The 11,532-nt window shown below is 47.3% G+C and overlaps 1 protein-coding gene across 9 annotated transcripts in view; it reads right to left on the bottom strand.

The window, feature by feature from the left end:
- The window catches only part of whrna (whirlin a), a 61,477-nt gene that overhangs the window by 27,011 nt on the left and 22,934 nt on the right, over window positions 1-11,532 (bottom strand). For all 9 annotated transcript variants that reach the window (XR_002840575.2, XR_002840576.2, XR_002840577.2 and 6 more), the window contains one exon: window positions 282-518. Coding sequence is in view for 6 of the 9 variants with exons in the window: in XM_023831514.2 (XP_023687282.2) it covers window positions 282-518 (237 nt within the window). In the remaining 3 variants the exon portion in view is untranslated. The remainder of the gene's footprint in view (window positions 1-281; window positions 519-11,532) is intronic.

The raw sequence follows: 11,532 nt of genomic DNA, 5'->3' as shown, positions 1-11,532 counted from the left end.
ATACAGTACAGATGACACATGTAAAGCACATTTACACATGCCATATGTAATCCACATGCACAGATGACACATGTAAGCCACATGTACAGATGGCACATGTAAACCACATGTTACTGTCATATGTAAGCTACATGTAGAGATTTCATATATACGGCACATGTAGAGATGTCATATATAAGTCACATGTACAGATGTCGCATGCGGCTCCCAGCCTGCACACGCATGCGGCTCCCAGCCTGCACACGCATGCGGCTCCCAGCCTGCACACACATGCGGCCCACCTTCTTCTCATCGCCGTCCTGCAGCAGCGGCAGATGGCTGCGGCGCAGGCTGTCAACGCGGCGGCCAGCTGAGCCAGAGCCGGAGGCAGAGCTCCGGTGCTCAGGCAGGTCTGGGGGCGGGGACACGCTGCGGCCCTGCGGGTCCACCCATGTGTAGACGTGATTGGTGACGTAGCCCCCCGGGATGCGGCCCACCGAACGCACAGACAGTGAGAGCTTCTTGCTGCCTTTCAGGACCTGGTGGAGGGAGGGAGGAAAGAGAGTATAACTGTGTGGGCATATGGTTAGTGAGGACCTTGCTATTAGTTATTAAAGGACTGAGAGAAGCAGTTTCAGTAATACAAATGCAAACACTGCTCCACACACATGGAGGGTCTGTTCAGCTTTGCTTCAGTTAATTGCCAAACCAGGACCCGTCCAGTAATGACCAGGCAACAAGCAGTATTACCCAAACCCCTTAAGCTGGCAGACCCTCAAGCACTGCACTTCAGTCAAATGGGAACCTGAACACAAGAAGCCTGGGAAGCTGCACTTAGGAAACATTTCATCTCCTCGCCAATAGCAATACAAGAATGCGGTAACCGTCACAAACAGGAGGCCAGGTTTTGCCCACTGAAATATCATGCTGAGGTCCGTGCTGATCTGTCTGAGTGAGTGAGGGCCCCTCGGGCCTGACAGGGGCCCCCTGATATTTCTGTTCTCCCCTCTCTCATCAAAACCCCCTTTCAGTATTCCCCTCACCAGGAGAAGCCATTACTGCTAAATCATGAGACATAGTTCTTTTGGAGTTGCCACGGCAATCAAGGTTAAGGAGACCTAACCCACCTCCCCTTGTGATAAAACAGTCTGTATTTTGTTTGCTTCTGGACACAGGTGCACTGCAAAAGGGGAGCTGAGGGCTGGTTGCGGCCATTTCATGGGGAGGGGAGAAGATGTAAATAGACTAATTTATCGCCGTTAGGGATGATGAATGTGTCCCAGGCAAAAGAGCAGCACACCTTCTTGTTCAAAGAGCTGGACATGAGCGGTGTAAGCAGCCCACTAATTGCCCCAGCTAATTGAGGGAGGGCTGGATTAAGCAGCTTCAGCAGTGAGCTTACAAAAATGAGTGGGGGGGCATTTATTTACCTATTACAGCATCTTGGGGACTGCGAGGCAAACAAATAGACCACCAGAACTCCCAGGCAGACCACATGCCCCTACCAGGATATTTTTTTTTAACATGGGAAACAGATGCATAGATGAAGCCCAGTGGCCATCAGCTTGAATTACCGTGAGCACCAGGGCTGATAATGAGACCGCAGTGAATATCGCTGCAGGGGTGACAGGGCCCTCTGATCAGGGCCCATGTGTGATGCTGTTTCTAGGGGCTGCTCATCAGTGCGACCTGTTTGAACACCCACTGACCCGCCTGGGCTCCGGTTCTGCTAGCAGGTTGCTGTCTGGCAGGTGTACTGCAGGGTGTGGGATTGAATCACAGCGCTTTGCTGCAAATTTAAAGGCAGGGTGTGCGTCCCAGAGAAAGCCCTTCAAATTATGCCTAAACTGCTCCATTCAGAATCATTCTGGAAAAGAAAATCATTAAATAATTTGCCTGTCTGAAATACTTTGGATTTTTCACTGTATAATTGACACTGCTGGATAGCAAAGATGTGCTTAATGAAAACAGATTGAGAAGAAGAGCAGAATCTAATAGATCTATCAGCTTTTTAATAATCCATTAACCAATCAGAGTGGCCCGCTCGGGACCCATTGTGAGATGGGACACGGCCGTACAGGCACACATTCCTGCGAACAGTTCAGATTCCGGACAGAGAAAAACACAAACATGAGATGTGAGCTCAAAGCACACAGAACTGCCTGTGCTGGTGTTCTGGACTGGGAGCGATGTGGGATGCGGCCTGTGTCATCAGACATGCGTCCTGCTTGCAGAATGAAGCTCTCGCTTCTGTGAAAATGCCTCCCGTTACTGTTGTACTCCATAAGCGCCCGCTGCCAGGTGACGCTGCTTGCATGCCGAGAGCTAATGGGGATGTCCTGTCTAGTACTGCACCCCCCTGGGACTGAGTCACTCCACAGCTAATGTGCGTCCCGTTTCGCTATCCGGTGCAGCATGGCGCTCCGTCATCGAGCGCCGTGTCTCCTGAGGCCGCTTACTCAGGCCGGCTGACATGGCTGTGGGTAACACGCTGCTTTCTTTCCCCTGGTTTTCATGGCGGGCAAAGCAAAGGAGTCGTCTACCTTGTGTCCTTTCCTGTTGTGTTAATGATAATTGCAGGAGGCAGCGGGTTGGAGCAGGGCATGTTTTAGGTAAACGCTCTTTTCATCAGCACAAATAGATCTATTACTTATTTCTTACCATGGAGTAGAGCTTGGTGATTTACTATCATGGTTGGTGTGAGCTTCTTAGAAGCTCGCTCAAGATTTTCTTTTCTTGGCAATAGAAATACATTTCTCATTTGTTCAAAGTAGCCGTGGCTGGTGTAGCAGATTTTTAATAGAACTCCAATACTCATTAGAAGAAAAGTCTCCCTGGAACACAGAAACATACCACAGGCTCTCACTAGGCCCACAGAACTGGAAGATATTTTGATGTTTTTTTCCATTACATTTTTTCATTCCGACACCAATGTCTGATGACTCAGTTTTTGTCCCTAATTGATCCATACACTCATGGCTCCGATTCTGTAACCCATCTCTTCACTATTACAACGTATCACAAACAGACATGAACCTTTCCATAAATAAATACGAATGTCAGCTTTAGCCAAGACCGTGATGTGAACTTCAAACAACCCCCACCATACCGTTAGCATCCTTGAGAGGTATGTGTCCGGTTGCCCCGCCTTCAGCACTTGGCCAATCGCAGAAGACCGATTTATCTAAATTCATGCATGGATGGTAACATTAGCCCAGCACACTTGGCATCCCATTCAATAAGCAGTCACAATGTACATGACAAAAAAAAACAAAAACAGGAAATCCAAAAAGCGCCACGCTCCGTTTGTGTGGAGCCCCTGAACCAAAGCTGTAGGCCCGAGGTAATAAAATTCAGGGAAATGGAGCTTCAAGCTCCAAATGAAGAGCTTCAATCCCCACACAGCAAGGATCGTATCACATGGATGTGCCAAAAGGGAAGCACATTGTGAAAATGCTCCCACCAGGTCCCCCAACTGACCAGCTGCTTTAAATGGGCCTGAGGCTGCCGTTCAACTCTGACTGTGACCCGACTGGCCTGTTCACTGAGAGACACCGTGCTTTTCTGTTTACTTCGCTAATTTTTATTTACTTAGGGGACATTTAGGGGATTTACATCTTTTTTTAATTGCACGCCATACAATTTTACTATGCATAAATTCGTACAATATAGCGTGGGGGTATTTTTAGTCAGTCGATTCAGGCTAAGTGCCTGCAGAGAAGCAGCGCCCTCCTGGGACTTGAGCCAGGATCTTTCTGTTCCTTTACCATCCTTAACCACTTCAATAAATCTGTCTGACTACGTTAACATTTCAGATTTGCATATATTGCCCCGCAGCATCAACTTTTGTTTCGGCAGAATAGAAATGTGAGTTTCCCCATCTCTGTGTATAATGTGAAGGTGATTTCACAGATATAACGAGCAAGGATTCCTGTAGTCATTTTGGAGCCAATCTCAAGTATCATCATCGTCTGTGACTGTAGTTCATGAGCATCCTGTTTCTGAGCAGGCAAAAAAGCTGTTTCTCTCTGCTCCCAAAGGAAAAGTTTACCATTACAAACCCTACGATGCATTAATGGCATCCATGCCCAGAAAGAGTGCATTCAGTTTCCGATTAGAGCAACCCTAAGATAGGAACGCACATACATAGGAACGCTAATAGTGTTTAATGGCAAGGACTGGTCATTTATCATCATATTAAATCATCATTCACAACTCACACCACAACTTATATTCTACTCTATCTGTCAAAGACTGTTCCCTATAGTACAAGTATATGCAGGCTCATGTTTAGTTTCAATGTCACTGTTCTTGCTGTGCATTGAGGAAATACTGTATTTGAGTAATCACAAAGGAACAAGTACTAATAAGTATTAAATGGACAAATAAATTAAAGCATATTGGCCAAGATACAACCCAGCACACATTGTGTATGTTTGGGATTGTTAACCTTGCATTCTTGCACAAAATCTGGCTCGAGTACATCCTTTTGTTGTGTGGTAGACATGGAGCAAAGAGCTCCATGCATTTACATAAATCTGTTACAAGAAGGGGTCCATAGTGCTAATGACATACTTCTACTTTACTACCACCTATATCAGCACAGAGAGTGAATGGATTAAGTGCCCCTCATTCAGTATGATAATGCTCACATTCAATGTTTGTCAACTGTTAAAAAAACTATTAAAACAGTCCATTAAGCAGCAACTTCAGAGCTGGGTAGTGATAAGTTCAAATCATTTGTGAGATATCCTAGTATGACCGAGTGCTGTGTAATTGGCTGGGCTGTAAGAAGTCCCCTGTCTTTCGGTAATTCTTTCAGCTTCTGTGCATGACACAATATCTCGGACTAAGCCCCGACGTTTTTCTTTTTTTTAAAAATCATCCTATTTCTGCGATAATGCTGGATTCGAGCCATTTTTGACCATGAAGCTTTTTGACAGTATTATCAAGTGTAGGTACTCTGTCTCTGGCAGAAAGCCTCCCATCTTTATTTCAGAATGGATTTAGCGGTCAAACTAAGTAGGCCAGTCCATAGTACTTGGATCACCTTCCTTACAAACTCTTATAAAACTGCACCTCCATTTGTCAGGCTCTTTTTTAAAGATTCACTAATCTGCTGCCACATGATAGAAGCCACTATTCTTTTCTTTTTCGCTAAATGTGGGCGTCTTTAACCTTGAGCGTAACTCTTAAAAAACACCACTTCCAATTTAAAAATTCAGCATTTTTTTTTTCCAGATTAAAAGGATCCTGGCTCTCATCTTCTCAACAAACACCAAAAACCAAGATGTGCAATGGTCTAAGGCATTTTTTCCCAATCTGGTCCTCGGGGACAAGCAGACAGTGCACGTTTTTGCTTGTGGGAGCTGGGAAGAAGGAAAAATGTGGACTGTTTGCCAGGGAGCAAACAGTCCATGATCATCATGCATACAGAGTAATTTTATTATTGTTATGTGTGCTGCAAATTACCAAACATTTTCCACATGCATTGTTGTAAAGAGCAGAACTCAGCCAGAGGCCTGTGCAATATCTCCAAAGTAAGGTGTTCATTCAATATGTTGAGTGAATGTTGATTCACTTCTCTCACAGGCTGAAAGGTGAGATGATCCACCACCTCAGTGTTTCCCAAACCAGTCCTCGGTGACACCCAGACATGTCATATTTTTGCTTCCGCCCAGCTCCCAACACACCTGAACCAAACAACCAAGCAATGAAGAATACCGAATACCTGGTACAAGTGCGTTGGGAGCTGGGAGGAAGCGAAAATGTGGACTCGAGGGGCTAGTCAAGGACTCGGTTGGGAAACACTGCACTTAGATGACACAGAAAAATCACAATATGTAAAAGTTACGGTCGTCATTTCGTCTAATAAATACAAAATGGTTCTTACAACATGGAATGTCTTTGAAGCTTCTCTCACAGTGGTAATCACTATGGTAACCACATAGCCTAAAAACACAGAGGCCTCCAAGCACAGTTCCCTAACTACAAATAGAGGCTGGGATATAGGTGGCTACAGTCTTCATGTTGGAGGGAACATGTACAGCAGAATGTCCTTTCGAGTACAGCATAAACAATCCACACCAAAGGGAGAGAAAGCATTCAGGAACCTTCCGGAAACACATAATTTGGAAAAGTAAACTACAAATCACACCATGCACTCCTTCCTGGGATGACTGAACCCTTCTAGAATGGCATAAAGAAAGCGATACCGACAATACCAGTCAAAAGTTTGGACACGCCTACCCTATTATATGTACTATTTTCTACATTTAAGAATAGAGACATCACAATTATAATATAACATATAGAATTATGCATTGACCCAAAAAATACATAAAAAAATTATAATAATTTGTTGGGGGGGTTAGTTCAGTGGGTTGGTACTCGAAAGTTTGCGGGTACAATGCCTGTGGTCAGCAGAGTGATGCCACCATTGGGCCCTTGAGTGTGGCCCTTAACCTTAATCGCTCCAGGGACTGGCTGACCCTACTGTCTCCTCTACATCAGTTCCATGAGGTGGCCTCCTGGGATGCTTGTCCAACTGTCCTGAAGGAGGTCCCACGTATATCCTCAGCACTCATTGTCAGCTTTTCCTTCACTCTCTGGTCAAACTCCTCCAAAACCACCTCTGCTGGGTTTAGGTCAGGTGAGCAGGTCATGTGATGCGACACTATCACTCTCCTTCATAGGCAGCTTGGCGTGTGCCAACTTCACACTGGTACTGTAAATGCCAGCAGTTTCCACAATGGCATCATGCTGCTCTATTGTTGATGAACAAATATCATAGTCTGGTGAGTTTCTAAGAACGCTGAAGTCTGACAGACACACACCCACATTGTCAATATTGCTGCCAGTCTCCAGTCGAAGCGTGATGAAAAGAAATACACTCATCCAAGTTCATAAGACACACTCCTTTCCCTCCACACATCACTGGATAGGCTTTTTTTTTGTTACCAGTTGATTTATGAATATATTTTTTTCCCCAAAGATGATTTATGGATATACAAAGCATATTGATTTGCTTGGTTGTGCTTGCAAAGCAACCATGCAAGATGGGAGCTGAGTTACAGGGGGACTGGTTAGTGAGGGGCTATGAACACTAAAGCCAGAAGGAGGAGCAGCCAGAAGGAGGAGCAATCATGCAGGCCGCTCCCGGTTTCCCTTTAGATCCGCCGCTCCATTGCTCACGCGGCTCGCGTTCCACTCTGCGCACTTCCATCAGATGTGCCGGGCGGTCAGTCCGGGGAAGGATTCCAGTGTGACTCCCCCCACCCCGCGTGACGCAGGGTCGAATCTTTCTGTGTGAGCGGGCCACCCAAAATGGAGAAATGATGCACTGTGTCTGGAGGTTATTTTCTGCTTTCTGTGCTCACTGGTCCAGAAAACTAACTTCAGCCGTGGCTCCGAACACCTCAAAGTGCGCATCTCGAGTGGAGCATGCGTGATAGGGAGCTGAATATTTCCACTGGAGTCACATGCCTCTTGGACAGTGCAGAAGATTCCCACAAGGCCTTTTGGATTTACAGGGGCACCCACTTGTGTCCAAGGTTTTCAAACCTGGAGCTGCTGGTTCAGGTTATTTCTGCACTGTTGTTACACTGCATTGGATATAACCATCTTATTCGTTATTCTTTAAGTATTTAAATATAACTAAACCATCATGCCTAAATGATTCTGTTATGGAACGTGTACGCGCCCAGAGCACAGATAAACAGGGCAGGATTCCAGGGATCAGGAACAAGGGTTTTAATGGCAGCACGCAACGAAACAACGTCAATGACCGGACTGGGGAAACAAACGGAAACGCGGACTAAATACAATGAACGAATGACAACAATCAGAAACAGCTGTAAAACACTGGGATTCCACATGAGGTTAACGAGGGGGCGTGGCACATGAGAGGAGCGGACGATCGGGGCATGACAGAACCCCCCCCCCAAAGGCGCGCACACCGGGGACCGCAGGTGAGCCGGGGGGTAGGGTGGGCGGGACCCGACCCCGGCGCAGGTGTCCCCTCCCCTTCCGGGAGACCGAGAGGCGGGGACCCGGCTGGGGTCTGTCACACCGGGGTGACGGTGGCGGAGTCACAGGGGAAGTCACGGGAGCAGTCACAGGGGAAGCCACGGGGGAAACCAAGGCAATCCCCGAGGGATCCCACTCAAGCTCCCCCTCCGACTCCACTATGGAGGGAGGTGCATCAGGGCAGCAGTCAGGGACCTCCTCGGGGACAGGGGCCTCGGGAACCTCAGAGGGCAGTGGTACAGCAGGGGCCGCGTCCTCCTCTGGAGGGGCCAGCTCTGACCGCAGCCGGAGCAGCTCCCTTAAGGTCTCCTCCGCCTTCTCCAGCTGTTGAGGTGGAGCCGCTGGAGAGATGGCAGCGAACTCCCTCCGGAGCTGCTCCAGGAGCGCAACTGCCACCGGGGAGCTCCTTATGGCGGGTTCACCCACCACCCGCCAGTATAGACCCTGGAGGGCGAAGAACCTCCTAGCTGTCTCCAGGTAGGGCCGTGGCTCAGGAACCACGGGGGGCGCTGCAGCCTCAGGAACCACGGGGGGCGCTGCAGCCTAAGGAACCACGGGGGGCGCTGCTCGCTTCCGAAATCACAGAACCCACAGGATAGTGTCCTTCATGGACCTGGCCCCTTTAAGGGCCAGGCACGTCCCGACTAAGGTGCGGGCTGCTGGTCCTGGCAGTCTGGCAGCCGCTATGTGGATCACAGGCGTCTGTCGGGGCAAAACAGCGGTGGTGTCCGACTTACAGTAAACACCGCCGGATTAAGAATCGGGAGGGGATTTTTCCGATTCCACGGAGGCAAGGTAGCAGAGACCGCGACGTCTCCCTGGAAAACCTCCGGCGCCTCCTCCTGTTGTCGGGACCTCTGCTTCTTCCTCCGTGCTGGGGAAAGCGGAGTCGGGGGCACTTTGTGCAGGAAGCCGTCTGGCATTCCGCTGTCCACGACAACCCGTCTCATCATGGACTCGGCAGCTCCTTCTCGAAGCTGCCGTACCATGGAACGCACCTCCTCAGCGAGATGCACATTTCCGGGTAGGGACATCTCTTCTAAGATGTCCCGGGCCCTCGGTGAGCTAGAGCCTAAAGCCCGGGATCGTCCCTGACTTCGGGCTGCTCCAGCCAATATATCACCTCGTCTGTTATGTCAAGGTACTCCTCTTCGAACAGACGAGGCGATGTCTTCTTCCGGAGTCCGGTCATTCTGTTATGGAACGTGTACGCGCCCGGAGCACAGATAAACAGGGCAGGATTCCAGGGATCAGGAACAAGGGTTTTAATGGCAGCACGCAACGAAACAACGTCAATGACCGGACTGGGGAAACAAACGGAAACGCGGACTAAATACAATGAACGAATGACAACAATCAGAAACAGCTGTAAAACACTGGGATTCCACATGAGGTTAACGAGGGGGCGTGGCACATGAGAGGAGCGGACGATCGGGGCATGACAGATTCATCTAAACCCCATCTTCCCCACAGTTATTTGCCATTGGTTACAGCAACAATTTCCTTATATTGAAGACAAGCATTCTTAAAAATATTTTACAATATCTCACCGCCCTAAAGCAAGCATAAAAAAGCAGCTGGAAACGACCTCAGATTCTGTTTCTCAGTTCACAGGCAGGGGAACACTCTGATTGGACGAGAAGGTTGACCCGCTCCTCATCATTTCACCAAGCAAAGGCAGGATTATATCACTGTTCAGCTGGCAGCGGGTCTTTCAAAACCACAACAAAGCACAAATAAGGAAAGATACACAAATATATTGCAGGTCCTACAAGCTCTGTCGGTTTACATTTTGGGCCGGATTTGTCAGGATATATTTGTCATTTTCCTCTATTAGCCTTTGATTGGTTATGTTGATGGAATTCCGTTTTCTATACACTAGCAAAGCGGGTTTTCCATATTGCTTTATTTGTTTCCTTCCAGGAAAATTACCTGCACGACACTTCCTCGTGAAAATGTTTACAGCTAAATCCAATATTGTTAACCAATCAGCTGATGTCAAGATAATGGGTGACTGTAAAATGCTCGCCAGGGCAGGAGGAGACGTGAAAGATCACTGCAATTTGCTGGCCTTCTGAACAGAGGCCAAACCGGAATGAAAGAGCATCGCTCCCCGGTTGACCTACAGCATCGGGCGTTAAGCCAAGGCTTTGGGAACAAAATGCCATGAATAGGAAGGAGAAACTCTGCCTTGTTTACATCGAGTTCACTTTGGAGGAAACCACATTTCCACAATTTATTAGCCGGGAGAGACACAGTTAAAACAACTACAGTGCATTGAGGGAAACAAATTGATATTACACTATGTAATTCCATGTGAATCTATTAAAGATTTATTTCATTCTAAACCTATATAGAACTTTCTGGAAAACTGCCAGCCCATGACCAATTTCCACTGTCCCACCTGTTCTTTGCTGAAAAGTAATCAAAACAGTTGAATAACCTGTACAGATTACCACCAGTGTTCAGGCGCCGCTATAATCATGCCTTCACGTCTTAGCTGTCCATTGTCAGTAGAGACACATTTCATTTTCCTCTGAGCTCCTCGGCCAATAGAACTTCAGGCTAGATGCTGTCTGCTGTATCAGGTTGAGTAGGACGTCGGCATTTACATGAAAAGGGACGGTCATGTGAACCAAAAGCTAATGAAAACAGAAGCGGTAATGACCTGTGTTTGGGTCTGTACTCCCTGACAGGAATCATAATCCCAACAGGGCGCTAATCGTGGCCTTTATTAAATTTTGTTTAGAGTACATTTGCACAGCTATAAATTGGAAGAAAAAAACACTGCAGCCCCCTGGGTAAATGTTTGTAAGCTGGGAATGGCATTATGAAAACAGTTCCGTGTAGAGTAGGCCTGGGACTATAATGTGAAACACTGAATGACTCCACAAAATAAGAGTGCTTCCATGTGAAAGGGCCAAACCGCACCCTAAATCTCTCTTCCTGCCCCTCTCAGTACCCTCTTTGGGCTCTGCCCCCCCCCCCCCCAATTCCATTTACCCACCGCCTATCTGCTTCACTGCTCACATCACTTCTATCCCTTCCATCCACAACCACCAGACAAAAAATAAAAAAAACGTAAACACCATTTCTATCAGACTGTGCTGACCACGTACTGTAAGGAAGTTTCACACTGTGTGTGATTAACACACCAGTCCAGCAAGATTCCTCAGACCTGGACAGGTAAATAAAAACAAAATAATGTCCCCCCAAATGGTGGGGGGGGGGGGGGTGTGGAGGTTTGCAGCCATCTGGGCTATTGCAATATTTTAAGCCATTTCTTACCACAGTAAAACCAAAGTTGGCATCTTCCTGGGACATGTCCTTCATCTGGATCATTTCGTAATGTTACAGTCATATCATTTCTCTTTGCGTCTGTCAGATGTATTTATTTCTTCTTGCTTGTTCACTTACCTGTAACCACCAAACATGTATCATTAGTATAAACTGGCTATATATCCCTCAAAGGAGATATTGAGAAGTACTACAAGTATAAGTAATCCTTTGACAAAGCGAATTTGT

This window comes from Paramormyrops kingsleyae, chromosome 7, assembly GCF_048594095.1.
Source record: "Paramormyrops kingsleyae isolate MSU_618 chromosome 7, PKINGS_0.4, whole genome shotgun sequence".
NCBI classification, from domain to species: domain Eukaryota; kingdom Metazoa; phylum Chordata; class Actinopteri; order Osteoglossiformes; family Mormyridae; genus Paramormyrops; species Paramormyrops kingsleyae.
Note: the sequence above shows the minus strand (reverse complement) of the source record. Positions and strands in the feature narration are given on the sequence as shown.